Source organism: Rhinopithecus roxellana, chromosome 2 (assembly GCF_007565055.1).
Source record: "Rhinopithecus roxellana isolate Shanxi Qingling chromosome 2, ASM756505v1, whole genome shotgun sequence".
Lineage (NCBI taxonomy): Eukaryota > Metazoa > Chordata > Mammalia > Primates > Cercopithecidae > Rhinopithecus > Rhinopithecus roxellana.
In genome coordinates this window covers 50,472,501-50,492,038 of record NC_044550.1, presented here as the reverse complement: position 1 = coordinate 50,492,038, position 19,538 = coordinate 50,472,501, and the positions used below count along the sequence as shown (strand labels likewise).

The 19,538-nt window shown below is 35.1% G+C and overlaps 1 protein-coding gene across 2 annotated transcripts in view; it reads right to left on the bottom strand.

The window, feature by feature from the left end:
* Positions 1 to 19,538, bottom strand: part of WDFY3 (WD repeat and FYVE domain containing 3) — a 312,187-nt gene that overhangs the window by 115,997 nt on the left and 176,652 nt on the right. For both annotated transcript variants that reach the window (XM_030915939.1, XM_030915944.1), the window contains 7 exons: positions 18,975 to 19,432; positions 12,371 to 12,548; positions 10,772 to 10,986; positions 6,747 to 6,859; positions 4,894 to 5,125; positions 3,233 to 3,333; positions 2,872 to 3,090 (listed from right to left, as the gene is read on the bottom strand). In XM_030915939.1, coding sequence (XP_030771799.1) covers positions 2,872 to 3,090; positions 3,233 to 3,333; positions 4,894 to 5,125; positions 6,747 to 6,859; positions 10,772 to 10,986; positions 12,371 to 12,548; positions 18,975 to 19,432 — 1,516 coding nt within the window. The remainder of the gene's footprint in view (positions 1 to 2,871; positions 3,091 to 3,232; positions 3,334 to 4,893; positions 5,126 to 6,746; positions 6,860 to 10,771; positions 10,987 to 12,370; positions 12,549 to 18,974; positions 19,433 to 19,538) is intronic.

Sequence of the window (19,538 nt, the reverse complement as noted above, 5' to 3'; positions counted from 1 at the left end):
GCTATGCCTGATGATACAAGATGACAACTATCTATTATTAGATAGTGGCCATACTGTCCATAATAAAAGGTAGTAAGAAGGAGATGATTTACAGCATAGACTAGGTATTTGTTGATCCAAATTTCCTGCTTTATCAGACAACTTTGCCTCATGTATATAAACATATTCTGATTTGCTACCATTCTACAATTACTTCCTGACTCCAATCTGGCTCCTCTTTGCTATTCTATATGTTACCAGACCATGCTAATAAATAATGGTTTCGTATTAATTTAATCTTAATGTTAAGCTAAATAAAAATTAGTTTACCTTTTATCAGTACTTAACAAGTGGCAAGACAGCAGTGGAAAACCAGATTTTAAATACTCATTTAAAAAAAAAAATTAAGAAAAGGGCTAACCTGTAACCATATAATTTAAAGCAGATCCGATATTTTTCACTGCATGTACAAACAAGTAAACATACTGAAAGTAAAATTTATGTGACATGAAGAAGAAAATGCAAATAAAATACTGATTTCTAATTTTGGAATATTAAAATATCTGCACATACTTAAATACCAAGATTATATTTTAGAATGGCAATTCAGAATGTATGTCTGTTGATAAGACTGTTACACAGGCAAAAATCTTATCCATGAGGTTACTTGATATAGGAACTGAATAAACTAGGCAGAAAGCAGAGTCCTAAAGTCTTGAAAGGTGTAGGGTTATGGTCCAATGGAGGTGAAAGTAAATATGAACATATGGGTGAAACAAGGAACTTGTCCCTCTTCCTTCCCTGGTTCGTAGACTATAAGTCTTCTCAAGTATTGAAGAAGATACTCCTTATCAACGTTTGTTGAGAGTTTCATTTTCTGACTTAGGTTTGAACTAAGTCATTTCCAGCACTGAGTGGTATGTCAGGATATCTCAGTGAGCCAACTGGCTTATGACAACTCATGACAACTCTTAATTTCCTAGGCATCGTAATGGGTTATAGCTGTTGGGAGAATGAATCCTGGCAATACTAACGCATATGTTACCGTCATTTCTAATTATATATGGACTACAGCAACCTGGCAAATTACATTTAGTAATAAAAATGAGATAAGAGTTAGAAAATATTTTCCTAGTTTACAGATTTATCTCCAGATCCACTCCTTAACTTTTCCATTAAATTCCAGGGTGTCTTCGAATTCCCCATTATTATTCACTTTTCTCATTGTTTCCTTCTCAGGCCATTCATTTCCTCTATTCATGCATTTATATGTTTACATAATATCTGCATGCCTAATACATTCTAGGTACTGTGTTAGACAGGGCAGCCTAGATTACAAAGATTAATAATTTTGTTTGTGGGAGATTCAAATAGCATAAGCAGACAAAAACAAATTAAAAATTAAAATCCATGAAGTCTAGATAAGAGATGAAGACTATTAAACAAGTGCTATGGAAGTAGGCACAGGGAGGAAGGGAAGATTTGAGAAATATTAGGGAGGAGTATTACAGTAAGACTTAGTGGAAGGGTTGGTATTTTCAAGTTGACTCAAGGTTTCTAGCTAGGCTAACTGGCAGTGGTTGTGTCATTCATCAACACAGGAAAATATAAGGAGATGTAGGTTTTTTGTTTTTATTTGAAACGGGGTGTCTCTCCTAGGCTGAGTGCCGTGGCACCTTCACAGCACACTACAACCTCAAACTCATGGGCTTCACCAATCCTACCACCTCAGCCTCCTAAAGGAGATGTAGGTTTTATAAAGAAGGAATATTAGAATCTGAGATGTTTATTGGAATACCGTTTATGTGGAGGTGTTTAATATGCAGCTGGAAATATGAGGACCTAGCTTGGGACATAGACAAATGAAAAAAAAAAAACCTTGACTTCACAGTCCTTGAGATAAAAAGACTTAAAGCAATACTAGTTCACGATGTTTTTCCCATGAAGAGCTGGTCAAGTACAAAGATGAAAGGTGAAACACTGGAGAACACTACTTCTGAGGGGCACACAGAAGAGAAAGCTCAAGATGGAAGGAAATTGCAAAACAAAGATCAGAGAAATAGTGAGTATTCCAGAATGCAAGACTGGAGGTAATTTTAATTAGGACGAATTAGTCAACGGGACCAAATGCTACTAAGGGACAAATAAAGCATCATAATAAGAATTTTAAAGTACTAACTATATTGATGCCTAGTTCTGTGCTAGGTACCATGAGGAATACTAAGTCAAGAAACCTTACAATCTTTAAAGACTAACATTCATATTAAATTAATGTGTATTGAACACCAACCACATGTCAATTAATATGTGATATTATTTTACTTAGTTAAAAGAACAAAATTAGATGACAAAAAAATCACATTTATACAAAATGCTTTGAGTTTGGAGATCTACTGTACAGCACTGTAAAGTCATGGCATGTTGGAGAAAACTAGGGATTTCGAGTTATAAAATAGTATATAGTAGGCATTACATCTTGAAGGTGAGTGATGGATAAGGTAATTGAAATGTTATTGTGTCTAGCACAGTGTGGCACATATGGCAGGCAGGTGCTCAATGAATATTAATTAGTTAAGCAGAATCACAGCCAATGTTAATCCTTACCAAAATACATCAAACAAGCAACCTGCTTTCCTAGGAAAAGCTGTGATTTCTTGGCAAGTAGAGGTAAGTTCTTATTAGGTACTCACTCCCTCCACTGTTTTGTAAGTCTCTTTTGAAAGTGCCTTAAAATTCACTGGTAAGCAATATTCAATGTTTCATATAACTTGTTCTATGCTATAATAATTTAAGCTGAAAAGTTATTACAGTTGGACTTTTAAAATAAATACAAAAATGAAGTTGTAATACTTTTATAATCAAAAGAAGAAAACAGAAAAAACAAATACTGACCATAATTTTGGAGGAGTTCCTCTTTGGTGGAAACAATAAGAGATCGGTCTTTTGCTGATAGAACTATGGCAAGGCACACGTAATGCTGCTCGGAAGAATTTGCTCGGCGTACAACAGTAAGAAGTCTGACAGGGTGGTTATTTGGAGGAGAACTAAAATGTTCAATACAAAACCAGCTAGAGTAACTTAAGCCAGAGGGAGGAGGAAAGAATCTTTCACCTACAGTAAAAATTAAAAAAAAAAGTTTGTGTGGATTAATATGTATATTTTTAAAAACATGCCAACAAAAGCATGTTAACTCTAAAATAAATATAATGTACTGGAAAAAAATTATCATAAGCAGAAAGAAAATATTACTTACCAGAACCAATGCCACTGACCACAGCTCCATCAATAAGACCCGTCGTGACGGTATTAGTCGTAGGAGCATTATGAGGGGCCAAACTGGGCAGAAACAGACAGCTATTAAAGAAAAGACAACATACATATTAGAGATCAATGACTCCTTCTCTTAACACTGTGCACTTACCACAGTGAAATAACTGCCAGTGTTTAATGTTGACTAGAGAAAATATCATGGAATAAATCTGGATGCCTCGCAAAGCCCTTCCCTTCTTTTAATCATGTAAGGGTATCAAAAGACATAATTTTAAAATCTCCCAAAATAACATTTTTAATTTAAATTTAAAAAAATTAAGATACAAAATGCATATGGCAACATACTCTAATGTATAAACCCAATCAAGACATTAGCACAATTTCATCACTGAAGGAAAACTCCCACGTGCCCCTTTCTGTCACTCTTGTTACCACTGATTGCTTTTGACTATTCCCAACCATGTTTTAATCTATTGTTTGATAATGACCTATGATAATATTCTTAAAACACAGAGGTTTCAATCCATATAAGAATCCCACAAACAACTAGTATAGACAAAAATTATGAATTAACACTCTAAGGCTGGGCACAGTGGCTCACGCCTATAATCCCAGCACGTTGGGAGGCTGAAGTGGGCAGATCACTGGAGGTCGGGAGTTCGAGACCAGCCTGGCCACTATGGCGAAACCCCATCTCTACTAAAAATACAAAAATTAGCTGGACATGGTGGCGTGCACCTGTAATCCCAGCTACTTGGGAGGCTGAGGCAGGAGAAGAGTGTGAACCTGGGAGGCAGAGGTTGCAGTGAGCCAAGATCGCGCCATTGCACTCCAGCCTGGGCGACAGGGCAAGACTGTCTCAAAAGGAAAAAAAAAAGAAAAAAACTCTAATAGCTAACAGATCTAGCTACTAGATATATTAGCATTTGTGTCTATTTTAAGGCTGTTGGACTTCATGAACTCTTTTAGATTCTTTACAGATTCATTATTGCCATTTCTGCTACTATAATCTTTGCTGCCACTTGAAATAATTTACTCATTTGAAGTGACAGTTCTTGAATATTTATAATGTATAAATTATTATGCTAGGTAATTTGAAGGATAGATGATGATAAAACCCAAAGACTTTTCAATTTAATTTTAATTTATATATTATCTATACATACATTTATATTTATTACATCAGATGTTGGCAGACTTTTTCTGGAAAGGTCCAAATCATAAATATTTTATGCTTTGTGAACCATCATGACTACTCCATCATGACCGTCTCCATCATGACTACTCAACTCTGACACTCTAGCACAAAAGCAACCATAGGAAATATAAACGACTGTGGCTGTGTTCCAATAAAACTTCATTTACAAAAAAAAAAAATTTGCAAAAGTTTTACTAACAAAACAGATTTGGCCCATAGGCCTAAGATTTTGGGTTCCTATGTCATATCAATTTATTTAGTATAACAAACAAAAATAATTAAATGTAGTAATCTTAAAATATCATGCTCAAAAAACTCAATAATTAAAAAATATTAAGTATGGTAAAATACATTTTAATTAAGTATATTTAAAACCAAAGATCTATTTGTAAAGGCAAGTATGAGGCATAAAATAATAAAGCTTGGCTTCCTTGCAAATTTCTTACCCAAACCCTTCAAGCGATGTGTCAAATTCAACAAAAGCTGGAGTAACTGATGACCCATGAAGTCTGATGTCATGTGGGGTTGTCATGGAGACCAGACACTTTACCCTGGTCAGGGGTACAGTACTTCCTTCTGCAGATTTCACCAGGCTCTTGCTTATCCGGTAATGGTTATCTTCATGTAAGCTAAAAACATTATCAGTACCCAGACCTTCCAGAGATGTGATCATACTACCTGTAAGTCAAGGAAATCTCTTGGGAAAATGTCATATGGAATTTTAAAATAACTTTACAAGGCTGATTTATTTGTAAATACCACTTCAGTTTCAATACACAATAATTTTCTTTTTAAGTGCCAAGATCATTATCCAGTTTTAATGTACTTAGTTTATTTTTAAACTTAATAGCATGCATTTCCTTTTTTACTAAAGCAATATGCACATTGCAGAAATGTTGGAAACTAAGAGTATAAATAAAAATAAACATCTCAAATAATTGTCATCAAAGCCACTGATACAATGTAATTTAATTATAAATCTCAGTTAATAGTTTACAAATCAGGTAATACTTTTATTTCACAAAACTATGATTTATTAATTCTCTTTGAGGGAAAAGTAAACAATTTTAGAGCACTAAAATGAAAAGAAACAGGTCATCTTTATTATAAAACAAATTAGAGATAAATGGCAGAAACTTGCTTCTCCCATTTTCTCCCCATTATTAATTATTTCCTTACAATTATTAGAACGAAATGTGCGATCATAAAAGTACTTTAATTGAAAGATTTCCATATTTATAAAAAGGGTAACAATTTCAAGAATAAAAAGACAAATTCTAAACAGATTGTCATTATCTCTCCAGGGACACATTACAAACGTAATGAAGAAAATATTCTCTCTCAAAATAAACTACATGAGTGCAGGAAACTGTTTTCCTTCTAAATGTGCTGGATATTCAGGCAACTATATAAATATTTCAAATATTCTCTTAGGGAAAGGAACTATTTTTGTTTCTACTCTTAGCAAAGGAAATCACAACTCAATTCTAACTAACTGTGTAAAGTACAAAAATAATAACAAAAAAATCACAATAACAAAATATGCATCCAGGAGCTGTATATTAGTTAACATGAAAAACTGCAATCATTTCTGTTCTCTAATACAACAGTGTTAGAACTCAGAATATCTTAAAGTTTCTGAAACACAAACACAGTATTTGCTAATCACTGATAATAATTTGTATGAGGAAAAATTAAGACTCAAATAATGGGTGAAGTTTGTTTAACCTGACCTCAGAACTGTCACCTGAAAAATGAAGGGGCTGAAATATATGATCACTACTTCCTTCCAAAGTGGCCATCTATCCCTTTTCTCTCAGCCTATCACTAGCCACTTGGCTTCGTTTCTTTCCCTATCCAATCTATAAGCGGGATTAATGTATCAGTTCAACTACTTTTATCAGTATTTTTAATTTCCTATTCTCCATGTGTTCCTCCAGTAGCTGTCCTGCAAATCCACAGCCTGTCAACAATAATCAACCATTCTTCAGTCCAGGCAGCAAAGGCTACTCACGGAAGGCAAGAAATTATGAATCCTCTGAGAAAGAGGTATCTCCTTTCCAAGCCAAGGGTTGTTCCGCCCATAATTCTTATCTCTTCTGGATCCTTCAAACACCAATGATTCCCTCCTCACTTCAACTGCCTCCTTCCTCAATCAACCCAATTTTTTGTTTCTCTACTTAAACAATAAACCCTTCTCTTTCTTTGCTTTCACAAACTTCTTGAAATAATATTCAGCCCTCACATGATTTTCATTCATAAAATAAATCAAAAAAGGAAATTTCAAAAGTCAACTTACTTCTCATCTCTGGTTCATAACTCAGTGAACTTGGTTTGTGGACCCTATATTGTTTTAGCAGTCTTTTGTCCCAGGCACCACAATTTAAAGGACTTGCCAAACGTAAAAACTCCCTAAGAAAGAGACAAAGCAAAGTTATTCCTTGACTGAGAATGTTATATAATTCATAAACGAAATATTCAGAAAATGAATTTAATAAATTCCAACAGACTAATTACAATACAAAAAAATGCAAAGTATAATAAAACAATATAGTGTTAGTTTTACATTTAATCACCATATAGCTATATATCTGCCACTTTTTTAAAAATTTGCTTTTTAGACAGTTATTCCTTGAGAATATTATAATTCATAAACCAAACATTTTCAAATAAGGAATTTAATAAATTCCAACAGACTAATTATAATACAAAAAATGCAAGTATAATAAAACATATATAGTGTTAGCTTTACATTTAATCACCATATAACTATATATCTGCTACACATTTTTATAAATTCATTTTTTTAGAAGTTAATAATATTTAAGAAGAATCTCAACTCAAATATTTCTAAAACCAAACTCATCACCTTCTATTCAAACCCAGGGCTTTTCTTATGTTCTGCATCTCACTGAAATGTGTTTTTGTTCCTTCTCCTTTCTTTAACTTTCCATATTCAGAAAATTAGAAAATCCTGCTATTTCTATGCATAAAAATATGGAATCTGCTCTCTTCTCTCATTATTGCTGTTATCACCCAGACCACGTTATTTTACTATTTCTAAAACAGAGTCTTAATTACCTCCTGTGACACCAATGTTGCCCCAACTCAACCCATTCTTCACTACAGTCAGTATCTCAAAGAACTTAAATCTACACAGTGTCACTCTATTGCTTAAGACTCTTCCATGGCTGTCCATTTCTCGTAGTTGAAAACACAAAACAGCTAGCATTCAGTACCATACATCAGATGATTTCTACTGTACTCTCTAGCTTCACTGCTCCCATCTTTCCCCCAATCATAAACTCCACTAAAGACATACGTAAAACTTCTGACTGCCTAAGAAAGCTGTACTCCTTCTCTACCCTGGAAGAAAGACATATTTGTCTTTCTTGTTGGGGAAAAAATTCTTGCCCTTACTTTTTCACCTGATTAACTCTCTTCTATACTTTACACTTTTTTATTTATCATAATTTTTTTTTTGCAAAAAAATATTGCAGCTCAATTTTGTGTGTGTGTGTGAGACAGGCTCTTGCTCTGTCACCCAGACTGGAGTGCAGTGGCGTGATCACAGCTCACTGCAATCTCAAACGCTTGGGCCCAAGAAATCCTTCGGCCTCAGTCTCCCAAGTAACAAAGACTATAGGCACACACCACCATGCTAGTTTAAAAAAGTAAATAAACAAAACATAAATAAATAAATATATATGTGTATATATATATATTTTGTAGAAACAGGGTGTCACTATGTTATTCAGAGGCTTACTTCAAACTCCTGACCTCAAGTAATCCTCCTGCGTTGGCCTTCCAAAGTGTTGGGATTACAGGCATGAGCCACACTACCCGGCCTCATACTTTATTTCATTAACTGTCATTTCCTCCAGGAAGCCTGCTTTGAGTCACACTTCCAAAAGTCTCTGCCCCTACATAAACTCTGTAACACTGCTATTACAAACTTAATAAACAGTATTTTCATTTCCTGCTTATCTGCATGTATTCTTTACTAGACTATACTTTTTTTTTTTTTTTTTTTTTTTTTTTTAGACAGAGTCTTGCTCTGTCACCCAGGCTGGAGTGCAGTGGCCGGATCTCAGCTCACTGCAAGCTCCGCCTCCCGGGTTCATGCCATTCTCCTGCCTCAGCCTCCCCAGTAGCTGGGACTACAGGCGCCCGCCACCTCGCCTGGCTAGTTTTTTTTTTTTTTTTTTGTATTTTTTAGTAGAGATGGGGTTTCACCGTGTTAGCCAGGATGGTCTTGATCTTGTGACCTCGTGATCCGCCCGTCTCGGCCTCCCAAAGTGCTGGGAGGAGACTATACATTTTTTAAGAGCATGAACCCTCCATATCCTGTCATTTACAACATCATGTTAAAAAAAGAAAAAAGCAGAATACTTCTCTAAATTTCCAATTCCCTATAGCAGGAAACAAAAAAGGCTTACAAGTTAGGTTTGCCAGTTTTTCATGTAGAACATTAGACACAATTAGTTTATAATCTATGGCTTTTAAGTAGCAAAGTACTTGTACCACCATTTGACTTTTTTTTTTGAGAACTCACTCACTGTGAAAACTGAACATACCCAATGGTTGACTTTCATTGCTTATTCTATTTATCTAACTATGCAATACAAGTTACCTGGTGAAACAGTAGCATTAGGTATGGGACAATGTCTCTCTCTCTCTCTCTCTCTGTGTGTGTTTCTCTACTTTTTAAGTAGCAGATTACCAAAAAGGATCAGGGGAAAATCTCAATGGTATTTTCAAAACTTTAGGACGGTGAGTACAACTACAAGATAATGGATGAAGTGAGTAGGTCCATCTCACTCATCTTGGCATTATAAAGGCTGTGAACACTGCCTGATACAACACCATTTAACAAATGTTTACAGCATAAAAGTTTCTTAATCCACAGTTTGGAGTCAGTTTTAAAAACTTACAAATAAATTTCAACCATTTTTAAGAAAGCTCGTGAAAGCTTTATAATATAATAAGTTCTGTAATAGCACTGTTATAGAGTTTATACACAGGCAGCCTTCTCAGACTTTTGGAAGGGTGGCTCAAAGCAGGAGGCTTCCTGGAGGAAATGACAGATATATATGAATCATTCAGGAAATACACATATGTAAGTATATATTTCTTGAATGATTCACAAACTGTGATACAGCCATAATATGGAAAATTATTCAGTAACAAACAGAAAAAACTACTGATACATGTAACAACTTATGTGCAGTTCAAGAGCAATATGATTAGTGAAGAGACAATCTCAAAAGATCACATACTATATAACTTCATTTATGTAACATTCTCAAAATCAGTGGTACCCAACCTTTTTGGCATCAGGAACCGGTTTTGTGGGAGACAATTTTTTCATGGATGGGTTGTAGGGGATGGTTTCAGGATGAAACTGTTCCACCTCCGATCATCAGGTATTAGATTAGTTAGATTCTCATAAGGATTGCCCAAACTAGATTCCTTGCATGCACAGTTCATAATAGGGTTCACGCTCCTATGAGCATCTAATGCCACTGCTGATTTGACAGGAGGCGGAGCACAGGTGGTAATGCTGGCTCACCCACAGTTTACCTCCTGCTGTGCAGCCCAGTTCCTAATAGGACATGGACCAGTACTGGTCCACAGCTCGGGGGTTTGAGATCCCTGTTCATAATGACAAAACTATGGAGATGGAGAACAGATCAGTGATTTCCATGGGTTAACGATGTTGGGGTTAGGGGAGTGCGTATGACAATAAAGGTAGCACTAGAGAAATCTTTGTGACATCGTAATTGTGTGGTGATTACATGAATCTACATGTGATACAATAACAGATAATTGTATGTGCACATAAATACATCATACGAATATCAATTTTTTGGTTTGGATACTGTAGTACAGTTATGTAAGGTGTAACTACTAGAGGAAAATGGGCAAAGGGCACAGGAAAACTCTTGGATCTATATTCACAACTTATGGTGAATCTATTATTATTTCAAAATTAAAATGTTAAAAAGTATTTCTTTAAAAACTTCTTACATATGAAAAGTTATTAAATATAAAGTAAATGCATGATTTTATTTTTAAAGGAAAGGGAGAGCTTGCTAGATTCAAATGAAAGAAATAACTGATGGACAGAAACATTAAATGATTACTAATAACTAGATTTATTTGTTTCTAAGTGCTATATTTTGAGTATTTTGTCCATTTTTGTTATATTTTGCCCATAGATAATGGAATATATGTCTATTAAGGCAGGAACTCTGGAATCATAAGGACTCTAGAAACTGACATTACTAATTGTGGATTATTTCAGTATGAAAGAGAACTCACCTCAACACCATGGGTTCCAGGGCCTGAGAGGCTAATCGTTCAAACATGCGCTGCAGGGGCGGGTGCAGTGAGTGGTCCTCATCAGCCAGTGCAGCACTACACCTCTGCAGCAGTCGTGCATGAAGACCAGCTTCACACATGACTTGCTGGTTCCTTTCTGTGTGCACCAGGGATTGTAAAATATTTGCCACGGCAAGTTGAAGATCCAAAGCATGCTAAAATCAACAAAGAAATCCACACAGTCAGGTCATTTTTAGTGAGAAAGGTTACAATTTTTTTCGCATACTTTTTTTTTTTTTTGAGACGGAGTTTCGCTCTTGTTGCCCAGGCTGGAGTGCAATGGCTCGGTCTCGGCTCACTGCAACCTCTGGCTTGCAGGTTCAAGTGATTATCCTGCCTCAGCCTCCCAAGTAACTGGGATGACAGGCGCCCACCACCATGCCCAGCTAATTGTTATATTTTTTGTAGAGACGGGGTTTCACCATGTTGGCCAGGCTGGTCTCAAACTCCTGAACTCAGGCGATCTACCTGCCTCAGCCTCCCAAGTTCTAGCACCACGCCCGGCGGAAGCATACTTTTTTTTTTTTTGAGACAGAGTCTTGCTCTATCGCCCAGGTTGGAGCACAATGGTGTGATCTCGGCTCTCGGCTCACTGCAACCTCCGCCTCCCGGGTTCAAGCAATTCTCCTGCGTCAGTCTGCTGAGGAGCTGGGACTACAGGCGCCCGCCACCACGCCAGGCTCATTTTTTGTATTTTTAGTAGAGGCGGGGTTTCACCGTGTTAGCCAGGATGGTCTCGATCTCCTGACCTCGTGATCCACCTGCCTTGGCCTTCCAAAGTGCTGGGATTACAGGCGTGAGCCTCCGTGCCCGGCCAGAAGCATACCTTTTAACATGAAGTCTCTATATGCTTCCAAATACATTCAGATAAATTAAGAAACTGGCTTAGAGCAATATAGCAATTCCAGAACAGGTTAGGCAAACATGTCCTATTTTAATTTTGCGAGAAATACAGGCAGCTGGCCTCTATTCTCTTTAGACTTTTGTATTACATGACTATATGACTAAAAGTAGTTCTATTTTTATAGAAATAGCAGGGACAAAGTTTTCTTAATGGTGGGCAGATAACTAGTTTAAAGGAAAGCCTATTGTTTACATCTGTGACACTTTAGGCTTTAGAGACCATATAACATTTTAATAAAAATCACCACCCAAACTCCAATTCACCCAAACTCTTGAGTGCAACAAGTCAAAACAGACAAATAGCCTCAATGAAGTATCTTCAGTCATTTTTCCTTCTGTATTATTCATTAGCAATGTCCACTGCTGAGCAGGATTTACAAGGAGAAACAGAATTATTCTAGTATCAGAAGAAACCACCTTGCCTGCCTTTGTAACGAATGAATTGGATTCTAAAACATATATATCTACCATTCATCATGAAAGGTAACACTCAAATTAAAAAATCCTTTTTTTTTCTCCAGCTACTTTAGTATGTAATACTAACTTTCTTCCTTAACCCCCAGCTTATATAATTGCACTCACGTCCTTTCATTCATGTCATTACAGATGGGAAGGAACTAACATATACAAGCTTACTTCTGGCTGTGTCACTGACCCAACGGAGGCCAGTAGGTCCAGCATGGCAAGCATGGCTCCAGGATGAATGATGACTGCATCAGAAGTCTGGAGAGATGAAGTTGCCACATGTAGTTTCAGGTCAGCAACATTTTTAGGAGGGTAAACAGGGGGAGTTGAAACAGAATGATATACATGCCTATAAAAAAAGAAAGGGTAAATTTGGTATTGAATTCCAATCACATTCTCTTCCTCTTCGGTTACTTTCATCCACTGATAACCAAAAAGCCTTGTTAGAAAACAACTTAAGGTTGGGACAGAAAGAAAAAGGAATATATTATCAACTCGAGTTGATATGTCTATGTGTCTGCATGTGTGTGGGTGGATGTGTGCAGACCATGTAACTATCCATTATTCATAGTCTTTATATGATTTTTACTTTTACTGTTACTATATGGATTGTTTGATTAAAAAATGACACCTGTACCAGAAGATGTAAAGAACAGGTACAACCATAGTGATTCAAAGCTCTAGGAAGATGACAATTCCAATAATATGCGATGAGAGATCAAGTTAAATTAATTCCCTCAATGAGATTTTATCTTTTGAAATTACCTATATGTTTTAACCTTTCCTTAGTGCATGAGTAACACTAACTGGGTCAACTGAGTCAGGGTTGTCTCAGAGGCTAGGCTCTCCAAGAATAAATATATTTGGCATTGTGGGAGTTTTCCTTTAGCTTATTTGGAACTACTTTCATTTTCTGCATTTATCCTCACTACCACTGAAAATATTCATTGCAACTTTTAAAAACTTGAAGACAATTTACAGAACAAGTTTCTATGAATTAGAAAGCCCAGCCATGTCCTGAATGTACGCATTTCTTCTCATCAATGATCTCTACTTTCTATTTCATACTACTCATCTACAATTCATGAATTTTGCACATTTTGCATCTTGGCACTAAGAAACAGATGCTTGTGGCTTCAGCCTATGGGAACTCTTTGTTCCAATGAGTTGGTCTCAGCATAATTTGCCTAATGCTGAGCTCTGTCACAGAGAGCAATGCAGTTTTAGCTCTCTGGGACAAGAGCAGCTTGGGAAACAGATGCTTTACGTCAGTGATTTAGTAGCAAAGAATTGGCACTGCCATGGTTTAAAAAAAATACCGTTCTCTTTTTAACAGGGATTCTAGGAAAATGTTCAGCTTTACTTATAAAAAGGCACATAGGCTCTCCTAGCTTATTTAAAAGTCAGCATGTCCTTTACCCATTCATGTTTTCACTCCCTGTATTCTGCTATTTTTCATTCAAAAAGATTTAATTTCTAAACTTACTAAGAAAAATATTTCAAAATGTGTATTACCAACAGTTATCCTACTCCTATATTGCTCCCTTTATTATTTTAAACATTTTGATCCATCTAGAAAAAAGATTCATAATTTACCTAGCATGTATCAGAAATAACTACTGAATTCCAAAATTTCATTAAAAATGTTTTCATTGCATACACACACATATGCATAGATTCTAATTGTCTATTTTAGTTATAGGCCTTCCAAAATCATTTCTAAATTGACAGATTTGATGAGATTTGGATTTAAATTACTGATACACTAAGGAAGAAATCTTTATATTTTTGGATACTGAACTCTTTACTAACACAGGTTGAGTATCCCTAATCCAAAAATCTGAAATCTGAAATGCTCAAAATCCAAAACTTTTTAAGTACCCACATGATGCCACAAGTACAAAATTTCACATCTGACCTTATATGATGGATCAGAATCAAAACACAGTCAAAACTTTGTTTCACGTACAAAATTATTAAAAATATTACATAAAATTATCTTCTGGCTACTTGTATAAGATGTATATGAAACATAAATAAATTCTGTGTCTGGACTTGGGTCCCATAGATATCTCATTATATATATTTCAAATATTACAAAATCCAAAAAGCTGGAAATCAAAATAATTCTGGTACCAAGTATTTTGAACAAGAAATACTCAACCTGTATACAATTATTACAGTAGTACTTTTTTTAATTTAAGAAAAGAATATTCTGAAAAAGGAATTACATTCATTGTTTTCAAACCAGAAAAATATTGCAAACATTGCTGATGTCTAAAACACGGTATTTATTAACTAAAATTAGGTGTATTACAACAGGTATTATACAAAATTAATTCTGATTAAGTCATCTAGGTATCACCACAGGTATCACTTTTTAAATTCTGGAATTATGGTAAGCTCATTAAATGGTTAATTCCCAAGCAAGAACTAAACATTTCCAAAGATACGATAAAATTACATTTCATAATCTGGTTGCTATTTAATATTTCAACCTAAATTCTCATATATATTTAGGATTCATCCACCTCTTTGGGGAATACATAATATTTAAATCTGAATCTGCTTTGCTTAACTTATCAGGTGAGTAGAGGCACTAAGTAATGGATCCCATGTTTGAAGGATGACAAGTACTTGTCACCTTTTGCTCCACTGCAGTCATATTCTGTAGAGTTCTGATTATTATTTTGTATTCACTTCTTCTAACTCTGATTGAACACTGTTCAGCTACAATTCTGTTCTATTATTCCTTCTGAATAATGAACAATGAAAAAGGTTATGAGTTTTAGTTTTCCAAATATAAAGTCAGCTAGTTCATTTTCCCCCAATTCTTAAAATAATTAGAAAAAAAATCTCCTGGATACTACATGTCAAACAAGTATCACAAGTTCAAAACGTCCTTAGCATCTGAGAGTGTTCCACAAGCCATAAAAACACAGTTAAATTTTGGTTTATCCCTTTGCCAACAAAACCAATATGTTTTGCTACAAGAAAAAGATGTCTATAAGCTGATGTAATTTGTTGAGAGTTTCTAGAAATAGTGTGACTTAAATTCTAATTTCAAGTTACTAGACTTTAATTTGTGAAGTAACAACATTATATTCTTTACTAGCTTATGATTCTTACCGCTGAACAAAATGTTTGCAAGCTGAATAGAATGGCAACCTGAAAATGTCAACAATGATCTTAGTATTAGCATGAACAGGATCAGGGGCTTTCTGTCCTTGAGGGAATGTCAACTTGTAAGGCTCATGGAGAATTCACATGGATTAGGGCTCAATCAACTAGCTTTACTGATTTAGTGACAGTTTTTCTTTAAGTCAAAGATCTGGTATCTCTACATGGAGCTACACTGTAAATGACGACAATATGTTTTTGATTTAAGGCCATTAGTAATTCTTTAAGAATAAAAATAAAATGCTGTTTTCTCTTTGTCAAATTACCATTTAAATAAATAGAAAGTTCTGATGTATTTTTGGAAATGGAGTCTCGCTCTGTAGTCCAGGCTGGAGTGCAGTGGAGTGATCTCACTGCAAACTCCACCTCCAGCGTTCATGCAGTTCTCCTGACTCAGCTCCCGAGTAGCTGGGATTACAGGCGTACACTGCCATGCTGGCCTTTTTTTTTTTTTTGTATTTTAGTAGAGAAGGGGTTTCATCGTGTTGCCAGGCTGGTCTTGAACTCCTGACCTCAGGCAATCCGCCCGCCTCGGCCTCCCAAAATGTTAGGATTGCAGGTGTGAGCCACTGCAACTGGCCCTGATGTATTTTTTTAAGTATCCTTTTAATCTGTGTATTTCTATCTTGTGGTATTTGGTTAATACTTAAAAAGGACTAAATGTTTTTAAACAGCAAATTTTAAGGCATTACTCATTATGATATAATCACCATATTTTTAAATTGTGTTTTTTAGTAATTTAAACTATTTACTAATTGAAATTATTTCTCTAACATTTAGTAATTTCTAGGGCTCATGAGCAAACACAAATTTTCAAACACAGATTATTTTTTATCTCGACCATTTTAGCAACAGAAATACACATGATATCAACTTGAATTTACCTAGTTTATCATTCTTTGAATTAGGAAGAGCTCTTTTTTTAAAAAAGAAATTGTAGTTTTTAAGCACAAATATACTGAACAATCCTATATTCATTTAAGACTATTCTGAACCATGCCATGGTTTGCTGTGCAAAGTAAGCTATAAGTGTAAATTTAAGAGAAAAAGGAAATTGTATCTTTTCACATACATAATATTACTATGCAAATATGTTGAAATACAGAATCCATAACAAATCCATAACAAATACTTTTGATGTACTAACTCCAACTGTCTTCAAATTTCAAAATCTGAACAATAGTAGTAAGATTAAAACAACATTATAGCAGCACCTTGGGATTCATTTTTTAAAAGCTGCAATGAAAGAATATTAATGTAAGAGTTAAGGGCTTATTTTTGGTTATGAGGAAAACAGGAGAAGGAATGAAGTATTTGGGGCCAACTGCAGACCATGATCATTTGATGGTTGGGCTGCAAATGTAATCTTACGTGGATCTTAACTATACTTCCGTAAATCAACTGCCGTTTTTAAAAATTTGAGTAGAATTTTTTTAAAGGTAGTTTTGAAAAGACCAACTAGATCAGCTTAGAGATTTACAAAGAACTGATCAAAGTACTGGGGTGGGTTTTTTATTAACTTTTTCAAAGTTTAGCTGTGAGCATTTTTAATAACAGCAACATACTTCAATTGGTTGAATCTGATGGAGAAAATACACATTTCCTTCCAATGCTATGAAATTCATTTTGGAATAACAGTAAAAACCAAAGAATGATCCCAACGTTTAAAGTAAAAAATAATAATTAAAAAAAAGAAAAATAAAAAAAGTGGAAAAGTACTCTACTTAGAGACATTAAGTCCACTTTTCTAACTTATTTTTAATAAAAGACATGCTTTTTCTATAACCAAAATGTGTAGTTTAGTATAAAAAAGTTGGATGACAAAATTATACGTCCTTCATAGTTTCATAGCATCAACACATTTTACTCTCATGTATATAAGAAAAATTGGTATTTTTAAAACCTAAAAACTCCCCCCAAACCCCAAAAGTTAAAAAAAAAACCAAAAAACTGAAATCACAAAACACAATCACCATGTTAACATAAATAAGCACAGAAAAAAAGAAACCCCACACAAATAGAGACTGACTTCTCTTATATGATCAGTACCTTTTCCTGGACAAAGCTGGTGTACCCCAAGGAGAGGGGAGAGAAGACTCACTTGTCAGGCAAGGAGGGATCTGTTCTGCACGACTACAGACACAAAACAGACAGGGTGGTTTAGAGAGGTTAGAAGAAGAGAACACCAGGTTGGCAGTTGGTTAGTTTCACAAGAAATGCCAGTAAAAGTTTAATAAGGAACATCCTCCATATTCAGCAGGAACAAGGAACAAGACTACAACACATGCACTGAATGAAACAGAAAAGCATGCTCACGGCAGATGCTTATTCCATTCATGTTAACATTTAACACATCTGTTAAATGGGGTGCTCTAAGCCCTATTTTTGACAGTGACTAAAAATGACATATTCTAAGTAGGATAAGACGAAATCAAGGGAAAAGAGGTTGAATCTGAATACACAAATTTATATAGCTCATTCCTAGAACACTACACTGTCCTGTGTTTCCTATAAGTTAACTATATACGTGAATTTTATTTCGACATAGGGAAAAGCAGAAGTTTAAAGGAAAAATTTTTTTATAATTTTTGTCATCGTTGTTTAGATTTTTAAATGTAAATACTGAGGACTAAGAAATCTTGTTAAGAAGGAAGAAATATCTCAGTTGATACTTCAAAGCAGATATTCCACAGAAAAGGACACAAAACCTATTATAAGCTCTGTCCAGTGGAGTTACATGGTCTATTTATGAGGGCAGTTCATTTATTTTATGTAGTAAAACTATGGTAACTGTTAAAAGCAATAACGCTTGGGGCATAAATTAGAAGTATTATTTTCAAAGTGACATCTTCAATGAAAACACAGTTGAAGCACTGAAAATAAGTGATCTAGATGAAGTGGCTCTCCTACAATCTCCGAGAACCCTATATTTCCCCATCGTAGAATTTGTCACACTATATGTAATTGTTTATTTATGTGTCTATATTTTAGCTAAAAGATAACAAGGACTAAGACAGCCCTGTACAGAGCTGAATCCTCAATGCCTAGCACAGTGACTTGGCATGCAGCAGGTTTTGTTAAGTACTTATTTCATGAAGGAATGAGTAAATACTGAATCTGATGGCCTCTTGAACTTGATGGTTCAAGACACTGACATCTCTCTTTGGGAACTGTATCATTTTTTGAGGAGTATGAAATGTGGAGAATGATGGAGTATGTGTCTGGAAATAAGAATAATCATAATGATGTTCTCTTGATAACACATATCAGTAAGTCCAGATGTACCTTTTAAGGCTAAAAAGAAAAAAGATAATAGTAAATATGATCATTAAAGGAAACTTCATAGAAACTGTTCCAATAACTGCAATGAGAACTAACTGAACCTGAATTTACCAACAGCACACAGGCTTCCATGCTAAAAAAATAATACCAGAGCAAGAGTAATATTCAAAAATAAAGTGATACACCTCAAACAAACAGGAGAAAAGATTCATCTACTTTCATATTCTTTTGGATTAACTCATAATTCAAGTCTTAACGTTGAAGTCATGCTTAGTATACACCCTTTAATTCAGAGGACAGAGCAGAGTCATACCTGTCAAAAGAATCTGTGGCTACTTTGTAAAGATAAATAAAAAGTTTACTGCAGTGCCGTAACGTGGGTGACACTGATTCTATTGAGACTACATCTTCCTCTAAAAGTCTTTGAAATGGCTGTGTATTTGAGGGGAAGACATTCATGGCGCTTATTTTTCTTAGGTCTGAGAAGCAGCCAAGAAATCGAACAGCATCTGCCAACTTCTCATACTGAATCTCTGTTTTGAAGAAATGAGAGTTGGCTGGCTCATAGCGCATTGCTGCAGTCAACGTGCAGAACACAGTGTGAAGAAGTTCAAACACTTGATTCTGGTTTACTTTCTCCCAGCCATTCTTGGGTGGACAGCTCAAAGATCTTTCCATAGCAACGAGCAAGGATGTAATGTACACAAATCCTCCAACTTTCCTAAAAACTGTTCTTGAACGATGGCTTTCTCGAAGGACTGAGAGGAGGGCCTACAAGAGACAAAAGAAAAAAACAAATAAAAAATACACATAATTAAAAAAACAAACCACTAGCATGTATATGGAGGTTGTACATTCTGTGAATCTGACATGCTTT